The sequence below is a fragment of the Psammomys obesus genome, unplaced genomic scaffold (assembly GCF_907164565.1).
Source record: "Psammomys obesus unplaced genomic scaffold, mPsaObe1.curated_primary_1811, whole genome shotgun sequence".
NCBI lineage: Eukaryota > Metazoa > Chordata > Mammalia > Rodentia > Muridae > Psammomys > Psammomys obesus.
Window position 1 is genome coordinate 2,062,508 of NW_026590859.1, and position 27,682 is coordinate 2,090,189.

At 40.7% G+C, this 27,682-nt stretch overlaps 1 protein-coding gene across 3 annotated transcripts in view; it reads left to right on the forward strand.

The window, feature by feature from the left end:
• The first annotated feature begins 5,378 nt into the window (after window positions 1-5,378).
• Syt14 (synaptotagmin 14) overlaps window positions 5,379-27,682 on the forward strand; it is a 156,460-nt gene continuing 134,156 nt past the window's right edge. For all 3 annotated transcript variants that reach the window (XM_055609201.1, XM_055609199.1, XM_055609200.1), the window contains exons 1-2: window positions 5,379-5,559; window positions 14,630-14,677. In XM_055609201.1, the coding sequence (XP_055465176.1) occupies window positions 5,547-5,559; window positions 14,630-14,677 (61 nt within the window). In that variant the 5' untranslated portion in view covers window positions 5,379-5,546. The remainder of the gene's footprint in view (window positions 5,560-14,629; window positions 14,678-27,682) is intronic.

Genomic DNA, 27,682 nt, shown 5'->3' on the forward strand with positions numbered 1-27,682 from the left:
TGTGGCTTTTTCATTTAAATTAAATAAAATGAAAAAAAATTTCATTTGTTCCAGCTGTTTTGCAAATATTCATTCATATATGGCTCTTGGCTACTGCGTGGTTATAAGCACTGAATATTTTCGTGGTCATAGGTAATCTTTTGGCCATCTCTGCTCTATGGGAACCTTTATGAAGTGTGTTGAGAGGAAAGTTCTTAGAGGAGTTTCAAGGTCGTGTTGGGATGGATGTCTAGAAGAGTACCTGGCTAGTTACCATTTAAGTCTTTTCTGTCCAGCAGCTTCTTTCTTACAGAGTTCAACAGCGTGGGTCACATGGGGGAACTCAGTCTGTGGGTTCTAGTTGGAAAAATTAGGTAGCTGCAAACAGGTCCTTAGTGGTATTTTGTTCCTGGCTCTTTTCTGTGTGTGTCTCTGCTTCTTGTGTGTCACAGTGGAAAATCTCGTCACCTTCAAGTTCGGAGACCAAGCAACTGTGGGAGGAAACCTCTGACTTTTTTTCAATCAGATATTTTGATCACAGTGTTTTTAAAAAAGTGCCCAAATGCGGCTATAACATCTTCTGCTCTCCCCCTCCCATGACTGTGGAGCCACTGCTCTGAAATATCAAACGATTTAAGATTTGGTCTCCTGACTTCTCTGGAACAGGGCAGCCTGCTTAAGTTGCAGTAATGACGCCCCCCTTTGGAAAACTATATAGCCTTGAGGCCCAGGATGTTGGCTAAGTTAGCCATGGTGACGCTTTCAAGCTCGCAAGGCTTTTTCAGCCACAGAGAGGTGGTAAGTGTGTATGATGCAGGAACATAGAGCCAACGTGCAGACAGAAGTCCAGACTCCGGGCAGGAGGCTCCAACGACAGCATGTGGGCTTCCAAGCCTGGTCAGCCAGGGACTCTGCTTTATTTCAGTACTTAAGGATTTTAAGGTAACTGTCCATTTTCCTTAAGCTCAAAGTACAGTTATTCTCATTCACAACCAAAACAATAGAAAATAATGCAGAATAAATTAATACACAGCGTTCTGTTAAAGTATATGGCTTCAGAGTGGCAAATAAAATTCAAGTTTGTAACATAAATGTGATCAGAATAACTCAGATATACTGATAAAGCTCTGATAATTATTTACATTTATAAGAATTATTTTTTAAATTAATATAAAGTGGTAAATTATTTTGTAAAGATGAATTTGTTGCCTTTTAACTTTACGAGACTTGGGAAAAAGACAATGTTATTAGAATAAATAACTGAGATTATAACTGTTTTCATGGTATTATAATCCAAGAAATAAAGGAGTTAATAGCTCTCACTTGTTTTTTTCACTAGGTATTTACACATATATTCTCAGGTAGCTACTACTGTTAAAAAGCTTAGTTTAAAAATGTCTCCCCTGGGGCTGGCGAGGTGGCTTAGCACAATAGTTCTCAGCCTGTGGGTCACAACCCCTTTGGTGGTGGCAGAGGGGCCAAAAGACCCTGTCACGGGTTTCCTAAGACCATTGAAAACACAGATATTTACATTACGATTCATAACAGTAGCAAATTTATACTTAGGAAGTAGCAATGAAAGTAATTTTATGCATTGGGAGGTCAGCATGTGAGGAACTGTATTAAAGTGTCGCAGCATTACACAGGTTGACACGCACTGGCTTAGCAGTTAAAGCACTTGCTGCTCTTCCAGAGAGGCTCAGAGTTTGGTTCTCAGCACCCTTGTTAGGTGACTCACAACTGTCTGAAATGCCAGCTCCAGGGGATCATGGTAGCTCTGGCCTCTGAAGTCACCTGCACTCACGTGCACACAGGAACACACAAATCTATGCATAATTAAACAGAAAATAAACTAACACAAATCTTTAAAACAGCTCCGAGAGCACTGACTGTGTAGCTGACATGAATCACATCTTTTCAAGTGTTCTGTGTATCACCACAGGGTGTCTTTACCTCTCTATGTGTAATTTACAGGGTTTTGACTTCTATCGAATAATTTATATAAGTGAAGATTCCAGTTTAAATGTGGGTTATTTCTTAAAAGTTGGCTGTGAACTTTAAAATTTGGAATGTTTTCCCACGGAGGTTATATCGCTGCAAGCCGCGGTTGCTTCATTTAGCACATGGAACTTCCTTTAACGTTGGTCAGACCACTTCTCACTTCTGTTTGACTTGGCCTTCCCATATGTTTCAGCTTTAATGTTCACTTTTCCCACTGATATTTCAACCAAGTCACTGCATGATGAGAGTTTATGGTGCTACAGGAAATTTAAACTGTTATCTTAAATATTTTTATGGAAAAGATAATTTGAAAATTGCAATACCCAAACATACTTCTATTTCAGAATCATAAGAAAACAAATTACTTTGGCCTTTTTAATGTTTCTTTCTGATCTTAATTTTTAACTATTTCCTCAACACATGTTGAGAAATTCAGATAACTGGTTGAGTGACATGTTTGAAACTATTTTTACAAATAATTCATTATAAAAAGTGAAGACTTGAAAATAAAGAAGCTCATGAGCAGCTGTAACATATCCAAGTGTAGTCTAATATTTTGGAGGTCCACAGTTAACATTAAATACAGCTGCTATCTTTAGGCAAGGTCTATGATAAAAATGTAAAACTTATAATTAAAAACTCGATACTTCTTGACACTAGAACCATTGAGCCAGTCACAAAGCTGCTGTTGTTTTTTTAAAGTATATAAAGAAGCTAAGGTAAGCAACTAATTCTGAGTGTCTGTGTCTTAGTCCACTTTCTGTGTTATAGCCAAACACTTGAGAATGGCTAATTCATAAGGAAAATGGTTTAATTTGGCTCATGGATTCTGAGGGTTGGGGATTTAAGCTTCAGAAGTCACATCTGGTGAGGACCATATGTCGTGTCACACGGTGGGACACTGTGTGAGAGTAGTCAGCTGGTGCCTTGGAGAAGGGGACAAAGGGGTCAACTCAGCCTCAGGATAACTATGGTAACCACCCTGGGTTGAAGGAGGTATGCTGATCTCTTTATGAAGGCTCTGGTTAAACACCGTTTAAAGGTCCCCAACCTCACAATACCATTATGTTGGCAACTGAATTTCCAACTGAGTTTGTTGGGGACAAAACACATCCAAGCAATTGCAGCTCTTAAAGCAAACTCAAAAGCTGTATGAAATGTTGGGTGGAAGTTGACATAATACACATGGTATTTTCTCATATCCGTCTCAGAAGTTTTGCAACTAGTATTTTAACCTAGGGGAAAATGTTACTAGTATTATGTGGCTGTGGCCAGCTTTCTAGGCTTGAAGTTCAAGTTCAACACACACACACACACACACACACACACACACACGCACTTACTTTCTGAGGAAACTATTGTGAAATAACCTGGTTTATGTAGATTTATATAACATGGTCATGTATACCAATACCTGTGTAATTGGTGATAAAGTGACTACTGAGATTTTTGGCTCTTAATATAAAATTCCTGAAAAGGCTAAACCCTTGGAGTCATCTAGAAACCACAAACTAAGAGCTGTGGTTTCAAATTTAATGTCCGGAAGTTCAAGCCTGCTTTAAGTACAGTTTCCTCGAGTAAATGTCATTAATTATAGCTATTTTATCTGGATCCCAAGCAGACTGATGGTTCACCTCTGAGATCCGAGAGAGAGAGAGAGAGAGAGAGAGAGAGAGGGAGCGTGCAAGCGTTTTTAGAGTAGGCTATAGGTATTTTAGCAGAACAGTTGTTTAGTTTGCTCCTTCAATAGCATGTCTGTAGACAGATGTTTTGGTGTGTGTTTCTGTGCATGTATGTTGAGATGCACGCATATGTCTGTGCAAGATAGGTCGTTGAGTGTTTTCCTCAACCACTTTCCATAAAATCCTGGTGCCATGGAGGCTGGAGAGGGTGTCAGATCCCCCTGGAACTGGAGTTGCAGACTTTGTGGGCTCCCACGTAGTTGCTGGGAGCTGAACCCAGTCCTCTGTAGAACAGCCGGTGCTCGCTACCACTGGGGCAGCCTTTCCTTTCCTCCAGCTTCTTTTTTGAGACAGGCTTTCACACCAGACTTGGGGCTCACCAATCAGTCTGCTTGCCGACACACTCTAAGGATCTGCCTCTCTCTGTTCTGCAGAGCCAGGGTAACAGGCATGTGACTAGTATTTCAGATAGGTGCTGGGGATCGAACTCAAGTTCTCATGCTTGCACAACTAATACTTTACCAACTGATCCATCCCCCCCTAACCCTTGCAGCCCGCTCTAGATAAATAGGTGTTCATTGAACTAGTCAAAGTATGAAAGAACAGCGCCAGGGAAATGTGTCAGGGGGTAAAGGTGATTGTTGCCAAGCCTGCCTGACAACTGGAGTCTGAGCTCCGGAGCCCCATATGATGTTGAGAACAAACTTCTGCCAATCATCCTCTGACCTCACATGCATGTCCTGCCCAGATAAGCAAATATAAAAAAGAAATGTCAAAGGACGAATGTCTATTGAGCATAACTTGTCTGAGGAGAGGTTATGTAAAAGCAATGAGAGGCAGTTTCTGCTCCAGATTACAGTCCAACATCACTTACATAATAAGTGGAAATATTTTCTTCTTTGTATCTGTCCTCAATATAGCCACCTGTTCTAGGAGTGCGCATCTTCTCCACAAGGGAGACTCACTGAGTCACATTGTTTCCTGTGACTTCAATCAAGAGGGAGGTCAGGCAAATAGTGGAGGGGCTGAGTAGGGAGCTAGCTGTCAGTTGTGCAGGGCTGGCCTTTGGCTCTTCACACGCTCATGGGATGGTGGGTATGTCACGAGCTTTTCGGGCGCTTTGTCAAGAGGCCTGTCCAACACCTGCGACTGTGTGCTTCAAATGTGTGCTTGTAATATACAGACAAACGCAAACGTGTACTTCCAAGGGGGCGCCGGGCTGAAGACAGGGAGGGAGGGAGGGAGGGAGGGAGGGAGGGAAGGAGGGAGACCGTCCCGACGATCCCTCTTTTTAGTTTGGTGTACCAAGAAGCTGAGGTAGCTGAACTGGGTGGCTGAGATCTAGAGGGTTCAGGCCGGACAAAACCTGCCGGAATAGCCCTGTCCGTGGTGCTGACCTCTGGTGGAGCCGCGCTGGAAGCTGGGTGGAGGTGTGCTGCACCGGCCACGGGCGGCTAGCCCTGTCCCTGTGCAATCCCCGGCCGGAGACCCTGCGCGGGGCAGGGGCGGACCAGGGCCGGGGCCGGGGCCGGGGGCGGGGCCGGGGGCGTGGCCTGGGCGAGGCGGGAGGAGTCGTCAGGGCGGTGGGTGGGGTCGTGGCTCCTGCGGGGCGGGGCCTGGGGAGGTAGGTTGCCGCGAGGGGCGGGGCCTAGGGGCCGGGGCGGGGCGGCGTCACGTGCCGACGGCGCGCGTCCGCGGAAGGTTCCGCTTCCTGCGCCGCCTGCTCCGGCGCTCCGACCCCACCCCGCCGCCCCGCCCCGGTCCCCGGAGGCCCGGCAGCTCGGCCCCGGGGCGGTCCCGCCCCTCTCGCCGGAGGCCTAGGCGCAGCCTCCCGCGCTTCCCTCCGCGCTCCCGGCGGTCGGTGCGGTCCATGGCGAGCGCATCATGGCGATCGAAGGTAAGTGGAGGCCGAGCGGTGCGCGGCGGAGACGCCCGGCGGACGAGCGCAGGGCCCGGGGGGCGAGGCGCGGGCTGCGGGTCCGGACCGTGCGGGCGGTAGATGCGGGACACCGGCCTAGGCGCGGCTGCGGTCCTCGCCGGCACCGGCCGACGCGATGGCGCTGAGGTGCTGAGAGGCGCAGGCACTAAGTCGCTGAGGTACTGAGATGCCGAGGTGCTTAGGCTCTGAGGAGACTCAGGTACGGAGGCGCTGAGGTGCTGAGATGCTCAGGTACTAAGCTTCTGCGGTGCTGAGTGAGATGCGCAGGTACTAAGCTTCTGCGGTGCTGAGTGAGGTGCTGGGGCACGAAGGCCCCGGGGTACGGAGACACTGAGGTAATGGGGCTCTGAGGTGGTGAGGAGCGAGCGCTGAGGCGGCGGCGGGAGGCTGCCCTTGCGGTCTGCGTGGGACAGGCGGACCGCTCAGCGTGCTCTCCCGCCTGTGCCGACCCGCACCTCGGGCGGGTGACGCCTGTGCTGTTCCCTTCTGTTGTCGGGGATAAGGGACCAGGGCATCTGTGTGAGCTTAACCCTCTCATCTGACCCGCAAAATCGCTTTTCTCCGGGGAGAAGGAAGTGCCTCTCTGTGACAGACAGAAGCCTGCCAACGGAAACGTTTCACAAGTAGCTTCATTCGAATTAAGTTCTCGGCTGAGGTAGGTGGGCCGGTGTGTATTTCCTTCCTCTGGATGTGGAGCTGGAGTGAGGTGTAGTTCTCCTTGCTTTTAGGGAGGGTGTGTGCAGGTGGTAGCACACAGGCAGCAGAATGCGCGCAGCATCTTGTTTTCCATCTCAGAAGAGCTCAGTGCGGAAAGAAGACTTCCAGAACTTCCCTGTGGGATGTGTACGTTCACGACCCGTGTGCAGGGTACCTGTAGCTGAATCGTTACTCCTCTACGTCGACTGTTCCCTCCGAGTGAAACTCGCAGTAATTCCGTTGGGTGATGGGCTCTGGTCCTATACACACCTGGGGGCTTCTGAGGACCGAGAGAGCAAACTCCACAATTGACTTAGCTGTTTCATGTTTACTTCATTTTAGAGATTAAGTGCAGGACACACCGACCCATGGCCTCAAATGCCTGCATTTGCTAAGATGATGGAGTATAAACTCTGCTTGCAATCTTTGATGTTCTTTTTATTCAGAACAGCATGTTCCAACCTTTTTCTTCCCTGTACTGTTTACTAGAGCTGGAAAGTTAGGGAGCAGAATCCACTGATTGATGTTGAATGCTTTATTTTGCCAACAACTTTGTGGAACAAAATTTTGTAAAGTCTTAAACACAAAATTTTATGCAGAACACGGAGGTTTTTCCCAGGTAGGATTCAAATATGATCTCATAACTTATAATTTCTTATTGTCCAGTTTTTCTTTATGCATGCATACAGTCTTCTGGCAGTTAAATGTTACAGCATTTTGCTCTGTGTTATGTATCCTTAAATAATAAGATTTTCGAAATTTCTCTATGCTTTTTGCTCTGTTGTGTTTTATTTTTGGTGCTGGGGACTGACAGCATGGTACATGCCAGACAGTACCACTGTGCTATATATATACTCAGCTTGTTCTTATACCTGTGCATTTGTTAAAGTCTTCATGATACAGATAGCAACATGCCTTCTCTAGTTTGGAAAAGAAACTGAAGTTAATACATTTGAAGAGAAGGATAGGTTAAGTCAGTCTAACTATGTTTCTTAACACTCACTAAAATAGATTCTGTTTATACATACCATCCCTAATTTCCTCACCTCTAGTAGAATCTTACTTACTCAGGATGTATAAGTCAGTGTTTCTTTGAAGAACTGCTTGGTAGTCATATCTTTAAATGATAAAGGATGACATAGTTACTTAGTAGAAATCATTTATTGTAAAATAAGTGTTTTATACAGGGGAAGAAATTAAAGTAACAGTAATTAGACTCAAAGGTGGTAAAAGCCACTGAACCCAGCTACTAAGAGTATGCCTAACTGCTACAAACATCTGTTCTTCAGTTCACTCACTTATGCAAAGGATTGGAGATAGCTAGACATAACGACTTTGTATTAGGGTCAAGTTAGAAGTTTAGGAGTCCTGAGGGTATTTCATTCAACATTCTTCCTTATGAAGTGGTTCTTAAGACATTCAATTAATTTATCTGTTAACTCAATGAACATTTGTTGTATATCAGGTATACATCATGTTCTGAAGTAGACTTTGTTGGATCCTCCCTGTTAGAATTTATGTTCTGGTGGGACAGATAATTTTGAGCATATGGTTACAGTATATAGTGTATATACCAGGAAATAGATCATGCATGCTTCCTTTGTATAAAAGCATTCAGTGATGATAACTTCAGAACTAATTTTGAGGATGTTATACTCTTGAGGTCTGTATTGCTAAGTCTGCTATTCAGCAACTTTGGTCTAACCCCATTGTAGTTTTGCTTTCTGAAGCAATACTTAAAACACACTCTTTTGTGTGTGTCTCTGTGTGTGTGAAACATCTCTTTCATTAGAAGACAACTTTATGCTCCTTTGTTTTAAAATTTATAATATAGTGGTAGACAATTCCATTCCACTTGTATATTGAAGCTATTATCTTACTTGTACATAATTCTTTGAATGTAGCTTATTAATTAGAATAACTTTTTTTTGTAACTTCTTGTTGGCTCCAATGATTGTATTCAACCAAAACTATAGACTGTTTAATTTGGATTACTCACTCTCTAGCTGTGTCTGTAGTCCTCTGCATAACTAAATTGTGTTGTGAATTGAAAGTAGGTGTAGCAGTTAGGCATCCTTTTAGGAGCTCTGCTCAGTGGTTCAGCCTTGAGTTCAGTACCAACAATTACTCTGATTTCTTTCTCTGTATAAAACTTTTGTAATTCCAAATTCACTTTCTTTTTTTCTTTCTTCCTTTCCTTCTTTCCCTCCTTCCTCCCTTCTGTTTGTTTTTCAAGACAGGGTTTCTCTGTGTAGCCCTGGCTGTCTTGGACTCACTTTGTAAATCAGGCTGGCCTCGAACTCAAAGAGATCCAATTGTCTTTGTCTCCTGAGTGCTGGGATTAAAGACGTGTACCACTACCGCCCAGCCTCACTTACATTTTAGGTAGATGTCTTCACTTGGATATAGCATAGAAGAACAAGATGTTTGCTTTACGACATTCAAGATGATCTTAAGTTGTCACCTGGCTACCAAATCTATCCTTCACACTTCCCATGCTCCCCTATTTTGTGGAAATTCACTGGTTGAGTGGCATTTAATATTAGTTGGACATTCAAGTTAGAAACCTGGATATTAACTCCATCTTATTGTTCGCTGATTCCTTTCATCTGTATCTCAAACAAATTTATTTTGTTTAGTGTTTACACTTCTGCTCATACAATTATTGAGAAATTATTTGTTTAGTTTCTTAACTAGTTTTATCTCCCCAGTTAACATTTTTGAGATTACACACACACACAGAGTAATATTTTATTTAAACCTGATAAATTGGAATCTTTGATTTATTATTTTTTAGAAAGAAGAAATGATGATAATATAGCAAGGTCTTATTCATTAACAAACTTCTAAGAGCCATACATATATTCAGAACAATTTTTTCTTTTCATGAATTTAGGACCAGAGTAGACTTCATATTCAAAATAGTATTTTGAGTTCATCATGAGATAGATATTAATGAAATGTTAAATTATTTTTATTGTGATCTTACTGTACAGTAGTGCATATTTATAATTTTTAAAAATTTGATCTGGCATAATCAAAACAGGAGGATTTTGCTTTATTTTCAATTAACTAGAGTATTTAATTAAGTAGTGCTTTTTGAGGGCACATACTTACTAGGATTTATTGTGTTGTGTGAGTAACTTTCTTATAGTCAAAAACAGTAATTAAAACTGAAATTTAAAGAGTAGTTCAGTGGCTGGAAAAGTGAATTAATTTGTCAGTGAATTTAATTGTATAAATTTATATAGAAAAAATTAATTAAATGCTCAGGGATTTTTGTGGGTCAGATGAGATACTGTGTTGAGCAAGCTTTTGTTTTGGTATTTTTTTTTATTTTAGTGTGTGGGTGTGTGGAAGAGAGGAAAAGAGAGAGAGAGAAGAAGAACATATCTGTGAGTCTAGAGGACACGTGGGTATAGGTTCTTTCCTTCTACCGTAGGATCCAGTGACTGGGCTCGGCTTGTCAGGCATGTGTTGCAAGTGCTTTTGTTCACTGAGCCATCTTGTTGTCCTAACAAGCTATTGCTATAAAAACAGACTTGACTCTTCTGTGTGATGCTGAGGTAGTGGCAAGTATGGTTCCAAGGCTTGGGCTAGGAGTTAAATGTAGAGAGGAGTTGATTTGTTCAGACTGTTTTAATTCTCCTGTAATTACATAGCAGCAGTGTAGCCAATTTAGGAGTGTAACTCTTAGAAATTTGGAGGCCTAATAGGTTTTCCTTTTTTCTTTAAGAAAAAAAACTTAAAGAACAGTATGTGAGGAGGCAAACATTTATTTTGAAATATTTACACAAGCAAGTTTTGTAAATTCAATGAAAACGGACTGAAGAAGAGAAAGAAACCATTCTGGAGCTTTCTCTGTCCCCAGGCCTAAATTTTGACATTTCCTTTGCACTTTATGTTTTCAGTGCTCACTGTAGGCAGCTCATCATGATATTGAATTTCAGTCATAGACACCCACTTCTCCTCATGGCTATCAGGGACTGACCTGCTGTGTTATGGCATCCCTTTTCTTATTAGCTGTGGATTTGGTTTTGAACATTTTCAGAATTGCCATTGATTTGCCTCCAGCAGCAGCGATTCCAATTTGTAAGAGTGAGCATGCATCACGAAGGCTGTTCTCTGCCCTGCAGTTATTATTACCACACTTCACAACAGCTGCATTTTCCTACCTTGCCCTCCATGTTAACAAATACAGGTCTGTAAAGTCAGCACTACATGATGCTGGCTTTAGAACTGAAGCCTGGCACAATCCAGAAAGGATGATCATTTCTAACTGTGCTTTTAAAATTAGGGACCCAGGCTGGTATGAGTGAATGGCTTAAATTGGGAGTTAATCTAAAACTATATCTGAAAGTTAGAGGTCTAAAGAGGTTAAGTTGATTTGGGGCAGTTGGCAGCATAAACAGGAAATGTTTAAAGTTTTTTTTGAAAAACTTTAAAGGTTGTGACTACTTTCATGTATAAACTCAGGAACAGAATCTTTAGATGAGGTAAAACATAAGATGTTGGGTTTTCGGTGTCCAACCATGAAGAGGTAAGCGATGTTTGCTTGTGGAGTTGACTTAGGCAAACAAGTGGATCTTAAGATCTACAAGAACTGAGTCATGGGGGCAGTTCTGTCTTTGACAGTTGTGTGTACTCTGATGGTGCATTGTCCCCTCTGTAGACATGTAGTGATTCTCACCCCTCTACAGAATTACTCTAGTTACTTACTAGGCACATTCACAGTAGTGTGCCCATTCACCTGCAGTCACACGCGTGCGCCTTGCACACCTGCTTTCTTATCTCTCCCGCTTTTGCCACTGTAAGGACTGTGCCACAGTTGTCTTGTTCCTCTGTGGATTTCCTGAAGGGAATGATACTGATGATTGGAGTATCAGTCTATGTGTCTTAGTTTCATGTTGCTGAGATGATATTTCAAGGCCAGTGCGCATAGTGCCTCCAAATACAGTTTTTATGAAGTTGACTTTATTTAAAAAAAAAAAAAATTTCATAATTATCCTATTTTTGTATAAATGAAAAAATTTATTTTAACTTTTTAATTAAATTCATTGATTATTAACTGCAGTGTTTGATATATTTTTTTTTTAATACAAATGAGAAATGTTGGGAAACTTTAACCACTAGAGTTTGACTTTGTTTGTACTGTAAAACAATGAGCTAGCTAGGTTTTTTTTTCAAGTTCTAGGCTCTTAGGTTGTTTTTTTTTTTTTTTTTTTTTAAGAAAATAAGTACTTTGACAGATTTGACAACTGTCAGTTAACTAAGTTTAAGATATAGTGATTATTTGACTCGCTTTTAAAACCGAAGTCTTTTATTTAGCATAGGTAAAGTGCCTGCTTACAAGGATGGGAGCAGATGTGGAATGGCTCCCTGGGCAGGGTGTGTGCTGCCCTGCCTAACAACCTGAGTCGAGCTCCCAGAACCATGTGGTGGGGTGGGAGCACACATTCCCACGTGTTCTCCTCTGCCTTTAACATGTGCACTGTGGCCAAAACGCGTGTTCAGTGACACACATACAGAAACCCAGTAAATAAATGTAAAATATGCATATTAAAGAGATAGCTTTTCTTGTCATCCCACAGGGTTTTCTTTGTTTTGTCAATGTGAAGCGTAATATAAACTGCTGTTAGGATTAGGGGTTATATAAAACAACCAGTTTATATTAAATATGTGGGGAGTTTACTTTTAAGGATTTGTTTTTATTTATTTATTGTGAAATAATGTGTAGAGGGTGTGTGCCTATGTGTGTGTATGGATGTAGATGTCCACAAAGGCCAGAAGAGGGCATCTGATCCCCTGGAATTGCAGTTAAAGGTAGTGATGAGCTACCTGACATGGGTCCAGGAATGGAACTTTGGTCCTCTTCAAGATCAGAATGTGTTTCTACTTCCTGAGCCATCTCTTTAACACAAGAGAATCTTGCTGTAATAACAGATGTTAAAAAGTGCAATCTGGTTCCCTGAGTAAAGTATGTAACTCAACTTGAGCTACGAATGTTACATCTAGAGAATGTAGCTTAATTAATGTAGATAAGAAATAGTTCAAGTAACCTATGAAAACATCATAGACCTCAATATAAATTATGGTTTTTGTTATCACTTAGTTTTTCTAGTATCTTGAAAATAGTCCATTACAGCTGAGTGAATGCCCACTTATTTGACTAATGTCTTCTCAGTTTTAGAAGATGTAGTCACAGGTCTGTTTTATTCTAGCTCTTCAGCAAGTGGTCTGCTGTAGTCATTGGTGATGTTACAGTTAGTACTGTATTGGACTGGAATGTTGCTGAATAATAATTCTTTTGTAGCTTTAGCTTTGTGGCTCTAGCTTTATGTTTGGTGTCTTTTTTTTTCTTTTTTTCTGTTTTTGCTAAGCCTGTTTTCCTGACTGTTAGTATTATTGCTGTTGATCATAAGGAAGCAGTGACATTGTTACAACCAAATTGGACAGTAGATCTAACCTACTTTTGTGATAGAAATACTGTTTTCTGGCTCTTTTTTTTTTTTTTTTTTTTTTTTTTTTTTTTTTGGTGTGCTTCTGAAATGACCCACTTTTTAAAAAAAAGTGAGTATCTTTTTTATTACTCATATAGTTGCTGTAGGATTTCTGTTTCTTCTAACTGAACTATTCATAATAAGCTTCTGTAACAAACTAAAATGATTATATAATTTAGAATTATTATGTAAAAATTAAAAGTAATTCATGGTATAATTGATAAGGTTAAGCATACGGAGAATACCACAAAATTTTATTGGGCTTACATTAGAATAGTGGCATGTTTTTTGAGGGAAAGAAATACATATTTATGTAGTGATTAATAAAATTACTCTTAGATAAGAGTACTCAGTATGTTTTGGAGCTATAATGTAGTGTTTTTGTATGTACGTATATTGTGGAAGATTAAATCAAGACATGTCTGCCACTTTTCCTACTTTTGTGGCAAGAACATTTAAAATATGCTGTCTCAGAAGTTTTCAAGATTATAATAAATTATCACAAAATCATCATGCAGTGCAGAAGATCACTAAAATGCATTCCTCCAATTGGGTTGAATTTGTCTTCTGTGTCTGGCTTTTTTCATTCTCAGATTACTGTTTTCCCTGCTTACCCTACTGTTGCAAATATCAAAGTAGTCTCTGTAGACTCTTTAGCAGTCCATTCTGTATGCATACCACAGAGTTGCATCTTTTGTCATTTTGTTGCTTGATATACCCAGCAGTTTGTCTGGGTATATAACCAGGAGAAAGGCATGCACATGTGTATTAAAGAGACATACTTAAAAAGGCCTATAGCAATATTAATACAAACCCAAACTCAAGGCAGTCCAAATGTTTATGAACTGAAGTTTATGTATAAATAAACACAGGCTTTGTGCATATTTATGTGTATTTAAACACAGTGGAATTTTGTATAGCAACAAAAATGAATGAATCACAAGTAATACAGTGGGTTGAATTCACAAACTACTGAAAATAGTAAGACTCAACATGTCTACTCAGCAATTCCATTTGTACAAATCTTATAAGCACATGAGACAGCCTTGCTATCAAATCTCTGGAGAGTAGTTTTTTAGTAGATTTGGGCAGTGCTTGTGAAGATGAGTAGACTTAAGAGTTGGTGGCTAAATGCTATCTCTGATTTTGGTTTGCTGTAACTCAGGTGCATGCTCTGTGATAACTGATTACACAGGGTTTTATAGATGTATATGCTTTCCTGTATTTGTGTTTTCCTGACTACTAAATGGAGGTTTGAAGAAGGAGATTATAGAAAAAAAAAAAAAAGGTCTTCCAAGGAAGTAACAGTTTTTTAGAAAGAGATATGGGGATGTATTATTATTATTATTATTATCAGATTGTCTATAAGGTTTGTCTTCTTACAAATTTGGAAGAGTGGGTAGCTGAGGATGGGCATGGGCCATCTGATAATATAACTGGCGTGTCTACAAGGCTGACATTTAGAGTAACTGCCCTGTGCGTGTTAGGGCTCAGGAATAAAGTGGGTCCTCTGTTACTGTGCCTTCTTCCAGGTGATAGGAAGGGCACATAGGAAATGGTGCTATAGATTCTCCTCTCTAGAAGCTTTCCAACTAGAGTAGCCTACCAAATAAAGGATCTGCCTTTATTTGAAGTTATAAAGCCTTAATTTCTAGATTATTAAGGAAAATTCAGGCTGTTGTATTTAGTTTTATTAACCTTCAGAAAATAATTAGGGAGCTTTTCTCTAAGATCATTTCTAGGTGCATGCATAGCATGGTTCTTTGTGACCGTCAAGTTGAGGCCATTTTCTGCATTTTTAGTTACTAATAAACTTTTTTTTTTTTTAATAGGCGGAGAGAGAACCTGTGGAGTACATGAACTTATCTGTATTAGAAAAGGTAGGCCAATCCTCTGCATAGGTATTTAAATACTAAGTGAATACTTCCTAGATTATAGTAAAATTTAGTATGAAAAATTGGATGTATAAGGTATATAACTTAATAGATATTAGCTCTCTTTATCTGTATTAGGACTTGAGCACACCTTGAGTCTGTGTTGCTTATTGTGTGGTTGCTGAGGGTTATATTTTTCATTTAGATGGACTAATAAAGTCTGGTTTCTTTTTTTATTTTGTTATGAATAGGCAGGGAACAGGGGGTTTGATTTTTCTTCCCTTTCAGAATCTGGATGTGGATGCATATTGGTCTGTAATTGGCTTCTGTTCTGCTACTGTACTCCATCAGAGAGATGTGAGCAGTTCGTTGAAATTCAAATTGGGAGTATTTACAAAGACCACATGACCCATGATATCAACAGCTGCTGTGCTTCTTTAGAAGGAGCTCCTGGCAACCAGGTGGCCCTACAAGGCAGTCCAGGAAGGGTAACAAGGTAGTCCAGGAAGGATAACTCAAGTGTCAGATGGGAGGCAGAGAACCAGGTATTCTCTGGGTTTTAGGAAACCTTGGGAAAAGCCAACTTGTTAGTTGTGATCACAGATCTGAAGTGCTGTGAAGAAAGAAGCAGAGATGGAGACTTGGAGGGAAGAAACTTCTTCCTCATTCCCTGACCACTTCTGCTTGTGTCTCAGCAGGGGTCATTGCTTTCTTTTCTCTCTTCTACTAACCTGGCACTCCTGAGTTTGGCCAGAAGCCCAAGGCCCACCCTGACAGTTCACCTTGAGGAGTTCGGAGCAGTGTCTATGACACATGATATGACTGACATGCCAACAAAATGTCAAGTTATTGAAAATCCTTAACTACTTTGAAATAAAAAAAAAAAATCAAACCTTCTTGGGTGAATCCATGTGATCATCACTGCTGCGATTATGCTGATTAGTTTGTGGGCCACTGCAGTTGCTGTCATTTAAAGACATTCTTCTTTCGTCATTAACATGTAGGCCTTTGTGTCTTTCCTCCGGAACTGGAAAAGCAGAATTGGAAGTCAGTTTTCTTGATTTGTGCATCTTATCAAAAATGGGGAAGACCAGATTTATATATCTTAATGTAAATATTTTTACTCTTGTGTTATATTTTAGTCTTTGTGCACTAAATTATTTTAATCCTATTGATAGCTTTAAATAATTTTATAGTTGTTACTTTGTCCCACTAAAAGTTCGAAACCTTTTTATTTGATGGGACAGCAAAACATGCTACACAAATCATTTGGAATCATACTTGATCAAAGCCCAAAGGCTAAGAAGTGATTCAGTTGGAATCAAAAGTAATTGAAGCAGTAGTCAGGTGAAGAAGGATTCAAGACAAGACTAGAGACACCTAGACAGAAAGTGAGTGGAGCACAGAGGGCTCTGTGGGAATACCAGGGAAAGGCCCTCAGGATACCCAGTGATCTTAACAGACCACTGAGCTTGGCTGAATGGTCTTTCTCTTAGCCAGGGTAGTGTGCACAGTCTTGCTCACATTACTCTGTATTAAACTGTTCGTTCCTCTTCCCTTTGTGCTGTAGAATCTTCACTCTGTGGTTACTTATTGAATTCACTGTATAGCAAAGAAGGGTTTTGAACTCCTGATCTTCTACCTCCACTGGCCACATGTTAGGATCACAGGTGTGTGCTGGTGCCAGGCCTGAGTTTATACATTGCTGGGTATTGAACCTAGGGCTTCATGTGTGCTAAGCTACATCCTTAGCCCAGTTAACATTTAAAAAATTATTTACATTGTAGTCACTTCATACAAAAAAGGAGATCTCTACCTGTTTCCTGAGCATTTAATAGTATCCTATTCTAAATGTTTCATAAATGTTTAAACATTTAAAACACTTTTTCATTTTAAGCTAGACTTAGACAAGAACATATGAAGGTTATATAAAGTATAATCACTGTAATTAGATCCAGTCATTCTGATGAAATGACACCAGCTCAACCCTCACCTTTTGTTCTTTGGAGGCAGGTTGTTATATATCCCACACTGGCCTTCAGCTTACTGGGTGTCTGATGCTGGCATTAAATTTCTGAAATTTCTACTTCCACCACCCTGTGCTGGGATTTCAGTAATGTGCTATTATGTCCTGCTCAACCTTCAATTATTTTTACCTGTGTGCTCCGTCCTTGCTGGCTGTTTTCTCTTCTGCAGCACAGAATATGTGAGGGTCTAGCTCCTGACTAATTTCACTTCACTGTCTTTCCCTTTTCTTGCTTTTTATCTAGTTTCTCTGTTTTGAATGCTCCTTGAATAAATCCAGTGTGGATGGCCTTTAAGCCCTTGTTCTTTCATCTAACATCTCAATTTGGCTGTCTATAGAAGAGCAGATTGACTCAGCTTGAAGACATGTCTTAATTTCTTAAGTGAACCTCCACCTTCCAAAGAGCCTTTCTCATCTCAGCTAATAAGTAGCCCTGTCTACCTAGTTGCTTTGGTCCTAACTTAAGGATCTTCCTGTTTTTCTATCAGTCTCCTCTCTCCCACTTGTACTGTGTAGTTGTCGGTTGTACTTGTAGTGTATTTTGAATCTATCTTCCCCCTCGTTTTGTTGCCGTCATTGTAGTCTTGAATATTTTCATTTTGTTTAGATGACTAGAGTAGTTTTCTGTTTGTTGGTTGGTTTGTTTGTTTTCCCCCTGACTCAAATGCTTACCTTTTGTATACCAAGCATTAGTGATCTTTAAAAGTGTAAATTAGCCACATCACTCTGATGACTGGAATTCCTTTGTGGATTTCCATTGTACCTGGAATAAAGTACAATAAAGCCTAATAAAGTATAATAAAGCCTAATAAAGTATAATAAAGCCTCACCTGGTCCACAACATGGACTTTGGGTCCACCATCAGCACACCATCAGCTCAGAGGCATAAACCATCTGTATAATAGTGTGTGTGAGAACTTAACGCTGAGACCTGTGTGCAGGCAGACTCTGATTACTTTCAAGATTAAAAGGTCATAATTATGCAACTGTTAGGAATTGTAACATTTCTTACCTTGTATGTGGTGCTTTTCGTAGTTATTTTATGTTATGGTGATAAAATACTCTTGGCAAAGCCGACTTGAGGGGAAGGGGCCTATTTTGGTTTGCAGTTCCATGTATAGTCCATGGCTGGGAAGTTATGGTGGCAGGAACGTGAAACATCTGGTTGCATTGCATATGCCATCAGGAAGTAGGAGATGAAAGATTCACCAGCAAGCTCTCTCCTTTTACATGGTCCAGGGCCCAAGCTCAGGGAATGCTGGGCCACTGTTAGTGTGGGTCCTTTCCCATCAGTTAGCCTCATCAAGATAATCTCTCACATCCGTCCAGAGACTGACCTAATAATTCAGGTACTCCATCTCTGGGATCTGCCTGCCGTAAAGGAGCTCTGCTTGTTCCCCTTCTCTTAAGTTTCCACCCATCAGCCTATAATAAACTATTTTTAGCCTCAAAATAAGCTAAAATAAGCAATCCTCACAGGTGTGTCTAGGGTAATTGCATATCCTGTCAAGTTGTCAGTGAACAGTAGCCATCACAATACCCTTCTGCCTCCTCACCGGAAATACAGGGACTCCTTGCTCTGCCAACAGTGTCTTTTGGATATTTTGTTGTTATTATTGCTGCTGTTAATCTGGTGGCAGAAAAGTGTAAATCAGTGTCATTTGGATTTTCATTTTTCTTAGGAGAATGCAGTGTCTGAGTTCTGTTTGCAGAGTATACCAATGAGCTGAAAAATACCAGAAGAACCTGCTGCTTCAGATATGTCTGCCTCCTGCTCTATAGCTTCTCATCCTTTAATATTTGCCAACTTAGGGACCATGTAATCTTTGAAATATATACTCTTGAAAGAGAAAGATCTTCGAACATTGTTATCTAAACATTGGTGATATGTTTAGTGTATCAGATTGTTTTGCCTCCATTGTGGGAAATATGAACTATGGACCTGGAGCATGAAGCCCAGGACAAAAGGTGCTTTGTAGACAAGGATAGGACAGTGGTGAAAAGCTAGCATGGGACAATCTAGGACAGTGTCCAGAATAAGCAGATCCGAGATGCCAAGGGCAGGCTATTTATAGAACAGTGAAGACAGAGTGCATCTGTTTTATAGTGTATCTGTGAGCTGTGTGGTGTTCTCTCTGTTTTATGCCAAGCCCCACCCTTATTCTCCTGAGTAGGATAAACAAAGGAAGCAGAGATATGAAGAGAAAGGCTATTTAGCAATAGGGTCTGCTGTACTTGCAGAATGTGAACCTTTCCCCTCTTAGCCTAAGACTCTGTAATTCTAAGTTTGTACTTTCTTTTTCTTTCTTTTCTCTCTCTTTGTATGTATGTGTGTGTGATATCTGTGTGTTTACACATGTATGTGCAGGTGTATGTGGCAGACAGAAATACCATGTTAGGTATTTTCTTGTATTACTCTCTGCTTTTTCCGGTGGGGGAGTAAGATTTCTTACTGAATATGGAGTTTGGTGGTTTGTACAAGCAAGCTGGACATCATACCCTGGGCCCTTGGCCTGTCTCCACCTCTGTAGCACTAGAATTATAGGTGTTTCCTACCATGCTCAGCTTTCATGTCGGTGCTGGAGATCTGAATGCAGGACGTCATGCCTGCCGTGGTCAGCACTTTACTAACTTAGCCATCTCCCTAACCCCCCTTTTTCCTTTAATTGGCTTGTGTGTTCACCTTACGGTATTTCATTCCTTCTGTTAGCCATTTCCTCTTTGATGAAAGAGATAGTAGAATTGGACTCCAGTGCCCTATGGGAGGCAGCAGTGGAACACAGAGAGCCAGTTTAGAAGCCAGCTACTTCCTTCTTTAGGTGATGGAGATAAAAAGTGTGTTGAAGGCCTGAAGGCTATGAAGTGAAGTAGAAGACGGGTTTCTTCTGTTACTGTTTTTTGTATGTGCTGATATATATTTAATATTTTACATTTTACCATTTGTTTAATTGTAGGCACTGTTCTAAGTGCTGGGGATTTTGTGGTTAATAAATGACAGATGTTCTTGTCTCTTGTGGCTTATACTGTTTGGGCTAACAGAAAATAGACAATAAACAAACCCAGTAATTCAGAATATCTGCAATTGCTGTGAAAACGACAATGGAGTTAGTGGCGGTACAGAAGTTACTTGTTCCATTTTGGATATGATGAATTCTAGGTGCTCACTAAACATTGATTAATGATGTCAGAAAGGCATTTGGTTATCATAATCTGGAAATTAGGGTAGGAAATGGGAAATTGGGGGTTATGGCATTGAGAGCCAGGATGCCAGTGGGGGTCACCCTGAAATTGAGTTGTGTGAAAAGGCAAAGACGACCAGGTGCAGACATGACTATTGATTTACCTAACAGTGAAAACACATCATTGTGCAGTCTGGCTCTGAAGACAACAGTTGATTGCTGGGTGAGATTAATTTAATTAATAGTTGCATTAGGAATAATTATTAGGGATAATTATTCAATCTTTCAATGGCTTTACCAAAAGCATATTTTCTAGAAATATATCTTCTCTATTGTTTATGATAAGCTCTCTTTTTTTTGAGGTTGGGGTTGAGGTTTCGACAGATAGACAAGGTATAGTATGAGCCCTGAGCCATAGCAGTGGCAGTTTATGTTCATTTGAAAGTGTTCTCTTGGTCAGGAGCCTTATGAGGGTTTGTCTGTGCTAGGTTTGAGCTACAGCAGACTCAGACTGAGAAACAAAATGAAGTCTGTTAGCTGTCTTTCTTTTTCCTGCCTGTCTTCATATCCCAAGCTTTCTCTCCTGTTCCTTTGATTTTTAAAATGTTTAGACATCTGTGTCTTGACTGTGGGACTTGATTTCAGGAGTGGCTTTGGGGAGGGTTTCCATAATGCTTTTTACTGCTTTATAGCTGGGTGAACTCAGCAGGCTACCCGTCCCTTTGTACCACACGATTCACATCTAAGTGTGGAATGGGCGATAGTGTTCTTTCTCTCTGGCTTGTAAGCATATATATTAATAAACTAGCTGATGCCTAAAATGACTGGAAAAGTAAAATCAAAATTATTAACAAGGTTGTAACAGTTTAGTAACAATGAAATAAGAAAGCATTGTTTCATCCTCCTAGACATTTCTTTGCCTAGTACAGTTACATTTCAGTTTTGGTTAAGTTTCAGAGGTTATCTCCTTGCGATTAATAGTTTTCATAATAAAGCTGTTTACGCTTCAGTTATATTCTTGTACAACCTCACTTAAGATAACTTTTCTTTCCTGTCCACATCTAGGTCCAGCTCAGCTTCATGTTCACCAGAGCTTCGAATCCATGTTGGTTTTGTCATTCAGATCTTGCCTTCTCTTTCTGCCCACTCCTCTTCCATAGCATATGCCCTTCAGTAGGGTGTTTCACTTCCCTGAGTGTTTTGGTTCTTTTTGGTATAGCATAAGTGACTTAAGGAAGAGTTTCCTCTAGCTTAAGGTTCCAGAGGGCAGGGTGTTCATAATGGCAGGGTAAGCATGGCGGCTGGATCAGGAGGTTAAGCGAGCACTCCCCAGCTGCACACAAGAAGCAGAGAGAGAGAAGTGGAGGTGGGGTGAGGCTACACATTTTCAAGTCCCACTTTCCATGACACATTTCCTTCAGCAAAGTTCCCTGTCCTAAAAGTTCTAGAGTGTCTCTAAACAGAGCTACTGAATGGGGACCAAGTGTTCAAATGTGTGAGCCTATGAGGAAACATTTCTAATTTAACAAGAACACTAGGAACTAGTCAGTGTGTTAGATCACTGTATAGTTGTACTTAGAAGGCCCCAGAGACTCAAGCAGGAGAGAGGTTTATTATTCTGAGGAACTCAGCCCAGCTGTTTGTAATGCCCACAGAGCACTGCCTTCATGGCAGTGCAGGTGGAGGTTCTTGGCATTTGTGGCTCTGGCTCCTCCAACATGTGGCTTTGGAGGCTGCTGTGCTCCTCATCAAGCAGGGACTCTGGAGGAAAGGGAGGGAAAGGGCTGATTTCAGAGGCTATATGGCCAGCCTGGCGGCAGTGCCATTCCCTCATACTCTTTTTTCACCACATGCTGAGAGTGTTAGGAAGCAGTGAGCCCGGGAAGTACACCAGGTTGTACGCCACTGTTTCACCGTCCGCCGTAACAGGATATGCCCTCGGTCATTGCTGCATGTGCTGTGTGTGTGTTAGTGGCGACTCAATGGACGTGTTTCCTGTACTAGCAGTTGAATAACTTCAAGATGTGACTTCAGTGGGAATTTAAGGGATTTATGAAAATATGTAATAGGGATCTGGATATATTTTGTTTTTGTGGGGAGGGGTTGATAATTTTTCTGATTTTTAAGTAAAATCAGCTTCTCCAAAGACTTTCTTATAAGGAAATAACATAACAAATCAAATTTTTATTCCTAAACATGATCATTATAGCGTTGTCTACTACAGCATAAAAGTGAAAAAAGAATAGGACTTAGAAAAACCACGAATTCTACACATCCAGGTATAGTGCTACATACCTGTTAGCCCAGCATCAAGGAGGCAGAGGCAGGCGGATCTCTGTAACTTTGCGGCCAGCCTGGTCTACAGCATGAGTCTCAGGCCAGCCGGGGTACATAGTGATATCTGTTCGGAAAAATCAGAAATAAAATAAAAGATAACCATAAAGTTTGAGATATAAATCAAAGGATTTTTTTAAAGAGTAAATGAAGAAACATCCTAATGTCCCTTAAGGTTGGTTCTCAACCTTCCTAATGCTGTGATTCTTTAATACATTCCCTCATGTTTGGTGACCTCAACCATAAAATTATTTTGTTGCTACTTCATAACTGTAATTTTGCTACTGTTATGAATCATAAAGTAAAGATTTTTGGAGGTAGAGGCTGTCCAAAGGGGTTGCAACCCACAGGTTGAAAACAACTGACCACTTATGTTGTGCTGTACTTTCAAATTCTTTCCCTGAGCTTTATGTTCTGATCACGCACTGAGAGAGGAGGGAGCTGGAGGAAGTGGAAGGGAGAGGGAGCAGGGAGAGAGAGAGAAAGAGAGAGAGAGAAGAGAGGAGAATATATGCATATATGGATTGGGTTTTATGGCAACAGTTTCAGATTTACCAGAGGTCCCTTGTTACCGTCTGTTTTCTTTGTAATTTCTTCTTTTGCTTATAGCAAAGCCTTTTAGATGAGTACGGGGTTGAGTTATTTTATGCCACCTGTCATAAGGGGAGATGAAGTGTTTTCCATCAGAGAAAGAGTGGGTTTTGGAATACAAAGCAGGTCTTTTTCTCCCAGATGAGGTCATTGATATTTTCTGAAGAGTGATCTTATAACAAAGATTTTCTTATATTCATTACAAGCATAAGGTTTCTCTCCTGTGAGTTCCTTGACTCTTGCTGAGATTTGACTACTAGTAAAAGGTTTTTAACAGTCATTACATTCATAGGGTTTTTTGTTTGTTCGTTTGTTTTCTGTGTGAATTATCTGATTTGTAGGGAGGGCATCCTTAAGACAGATTTTACTACATTCATTGCATTGTACTGCTAGGGCTTTTTTCTCCTGTGTGCATGCTTTTGGTGGGTAATACAGCCTGGCATATAGCTGAAGAATTCTCACTTTAGTTGTGATCATAGTTATCACTAACTTGTGTTTTAATAGTTTGATGTGTTATGAGTTCTGCATACACTTGCACATCCTAACACATACACACACACACATTTTGAAAAGTGCTTTTTATGTAATATCGTTTTGGTCTTGTAGGATCCACTCTATATTAAAACAAAACAAAACAAAACAAACTACCCCATTACCCTGAACTGTATTCCTTTGATGTTTATTATGTTAGATATTTTATGAACCCCAAATTAAAATATTAGACCTCAGGCAGGTGACTAGGTTAATATGTGCTAATATTTTTGAGTCTTATTCTACTTTTTTGGCACAGGACTCTATATGTTCCTGCTCTTAGTTTCTTGGTTTACATGGTAAACATGGTATAGTTTACTTGGTATACATGCATATAACAGTGTATATCCCAGTGTTAATGAGCGTCTTTTTGAAAACTGTAGAAAAGAAAAGATCTTCGTAGTGGTTAGAGATTAGAAGATGTGCTTGAATAAAAATGGCCCCCATAGGTCCATATATTTGAAAAGGATTAGGAGGTGTGGCCTTGTTGGAGGAAGTGTGTCACTGGGGGTGGGTTTTGAGCTTCTAAAAGCTTAGGTCAGGTCTAGTCTCTCTCTCTCTGCTAGCTGCCTGCAGATCAGCAGCTGTCAGTTACTGCCCCAGCACGATGCATGCCTCCATGCTCCCCACCATGCTGATAATGGACTAAACTTCTGAAACTGTAAACAAGCTTCAACTAAATGCTTTCTTTTATGAGTTGCTATGGTCATGGAGTCTCTTCACAGCAATAGTATAGTGACCAAGACAGAGATATTAGTGAATTTAAAAAAAAAAAGCAATTTTAACTCTAAAAATAAAATGGGATTGAGCTGGGTATGGTGGCACACACCTTTAGTACCAGCACTTAGGAGGCTGAGGCTGGTGGTTCTCTGAGTTTGAGGCCAGCCTGGTCTACAGAGTAAGTTTCTGAACAGCTAAGGCTACACAGAAAAACCAGGTCTCAAAACTGCCTCCTTCAAAAAAAATTACAGGGATTGAGAGTTTACCTCAGTGTTAGCATACTTGTCTAGCATGAATGAGGTCCTGACTTTGATTGATAATACCACAAAAAATAAAAATAAAAAAAATAAAAAAACACGGAGCATGGAGGTAACCCAGTGGGAAGCACAAAGCCAGTAAGTGCTGCTAAATATTAAAAAGGTTCTACTTGCTGGATGTCATGGCCTGTGCCTGTAATCTCTCCACTTAGGAGGCCGAGGCAGGAAGTTTTCTGCAAGTGTAAGGGCAACTTAAGCTACACTGTGATATCCAGTCAAAGTCGAAAGAAAGCCCCAATATTTAGTACTTTTCAGTTGTTGTGATAAAGACCACATGATTAAAGGCAACTTAAAGAAGAGAGAGGGCGTTCATTTTGTCTTATGTTTCCAGAGGAATTAGAGTCCTGGGTGGTGGAGTGCAGGCATGGCAGGAAGCAGCAGGCATGGTGGTAGGAACAGGAAGCTGAGAACTTACGTGCTTTACTATCAGCACAAAGAAGAGAGAGCAGACTGGAAAACTGCAAGTAGGACAGGGCCCTGAACTTGCAAAGCCCTACCAATCATAAACCTCCCCCAACGGTGCCATCAATTAAGAACTAAGTGTTCAAATGTCTGAGACTGTGGGGGACATTCTCATTCAAATCACTACACTGGCTTAATTATTATTTATTATCTGCTGTAATTTTTCTTCATTAGGGAAAACTAATGACGTCTAGGACCCTGAGCATCCTTGGAAATGATGATACAGATAAGCTGTCTAATTAGTTCTATTTGAATCAAGATTGCTTGGTGCTTAGATGGGTCAGCTGGGTTTTATTGCTGTTGTGTTACAGGGATGGAACCCAAAGCTTTGCGTCCTAGGCAAGCACTCTGTGCTGCAGCACTTCACAGCACCACCTGGGCTGATTCTTTGCATGTTGCTCTTAACCTCTCTCGGTGGTCTTTTTCTTGTTTTGTTTGAGACAGGATTTCTCTATATAGCACTGACTGGCCTAGAACTCACTATGTAGCCAGACTAACCTCAAAATTATGGCAGTCTTGCCTCAGCTTCAAGCGTGCTGAGAAATGAACCAGGATCCACCATGCTTGGCTTACTCTTAAGTCTAAGTAACATTTACAATTTCTTTTAAATAACTAAAAAGTAAGTTAACACTGTACTGAGTATTGATGTCTATATGAAAGCAACCATTGATAAAGGATTGGGCACCGGAGTGGAAGGTTTCCAAGTTGGATTAGATAATGCATCTGCCCAGATCTTTTATCTTCTTTGTATTTATACACAGCTGTATCGGGATAAGCAAGTATAAAAGAGGACTAGGCATAGAGTTGAATGGACACAGTAGATGGAGTGGTTGTCCTTAGAGCTTCAGAAGAGGCTGAAGCAAGTGTTGTTTGTCCAGGATTCTAGCCATAAAAGGGATTTCTGTGCATTGTTTTTCTTTTTGTTTGTTTGTTTGTTTTTCAGTAAGCTAATCGCTGTCACCTAATGAGTAGGCATCCAGTTAGGTTTTCCTCTGTCATCTCTGTTCTTAGATCCTCTTCTCAGCTAAGTAGACACATCTTGTCTTTCTTCTGCCTCTCAGGTGGACCCTGCATCCTTTCTTCTTTTGGTGCTATTCTTAGCTATCTCTTTTTTGGGGGTAATTAGGTAAGTATCTGAAAATATAGAGGATACATTTTAATAGCCAATTTGAAAATTATACACTAATACTATTTTTAAAGCACTTCTTATTATTTGTATATGAGAGAGTGGGTGTGAGAGAATGTGTGTGTACAACAGCACGTGTGTGGCGGTGGCAGACAACTTCTGATGGCTGGTTTTTTCTTGCCACTGTGGATCCTGGGGATTCAACTCCAGTTGTCAGGCTTGTGGTACAAGTGCTTTTATCTGCTGAGCCATCTCACTAGCTCTGTGCAGCTATATTGTAATTTTGGGGATGATGGAGTAGGATAGAAATTTTGTGTTTAGTGGTTGAGCTTGACTTTTGCTGTGTTCCAGTTTTCCAGAGAAAAACAGTAAGAAACAACCTTTTCTACTTTTTATTATTTACTAGGAAACAAATTATGGAAATTAGAAGTAAGGGTATATGGAGTAAGTTTGTACTTTGCTTCATTCAGGCTGGGCAACTAAATAAGTCAGTACTGGAATTTTCAAAAGGTAAAAGCTTTAGTTAGATTACAGTTAGGTTCATAGTCCAAAATCAGCCTGGTCCCATTGGCCTCTGGTGAGGTCAGATGGCTAGAGACTGTGTTGTAATACGTGGTCACATATCTGATAAGAACATAAATAAAAGACAGATAGGCAAGCCCTATAGTCCTTCGTAAAGGCATGCCCCTTCTCCCCTTTGATGTATGGACCCTCCACAAGTCCCATAATTCAAAGTTTCTAACCTTTCCAGTAGGGTTAGGCATTAAATCTTCAGTACGCAGGCCTTTGGCACATAGCTAGCATCCAAACCATACTACTGTTAATGCCATCTATACCAATCCCACAAGACTTCTCTGAGGACCAAATAAAATACAGTAGCTAGTAAGTTAGTATGTCTATTTTTTCTTCATTGTGAGCTCTGTAAAATCAGAGAAAGTTGTACCTTTCAGTACTTAATGTCAGAATAAACAGTCCCATATTAAGAAAGAGGAATAGTCGGGTAGCAAGTTAAGATTGAACTAATGCAAGACCAGAACCCAGCAGGGCAAACATCAGCTTCTTAGCACCATGTCTGGCATCTAAGGTACATAGTGGCATCATCAGACCTCCAATGTAGTTTGGAAGCTCTGGTCTCAATGACCCTAGCATTTGTGACACACCTGGCCTCTCTCTTGAGCCACCTGTACCCAGTGCCTGCAGCTCTTCTCAGCAAATGTCCTACATTTCTAGCACTTCAGACAACCTGTCTTCTCTGTTGCAACTTTACCTTCATATCTTCATTTATTGCTGTGTCAGCTACTCTTTGCAGCTCTAACCTTGCTGCATGCTGCCTAGACTGACAGATATTTTCCTGGATCCTCAGTGCATACGAGGTTGACCCCTTCATTCTGTGTCTGCACGACTGCAAAAATGGACTGTGCTAAGTTGTTCGGCAACTTGAAGTGTGACAGGGTCCTCTGTGATCATTGTTGCCTCACTCTCTGAGAGCGTGTGCAGCTTAGCCTTAGACAGTTTCTTCGGATGGCCGCTCCCTGGAGGGCGCTCCTTAGCTCTCTCAGGCAACTCATTTTTGAAACAGAAGTTTTGTAGATGACTGAATTTTTATGCCTTGGATCCTTTAGGGAGTAGTTGAGGCTTAGCCTCGGGTCACCTTTCTTACTATTCCAGAGCAGAGTGCTTGGCTTCTCTTTAATAATGGTGATTTTTTTTTTTTTTTAAGTAACT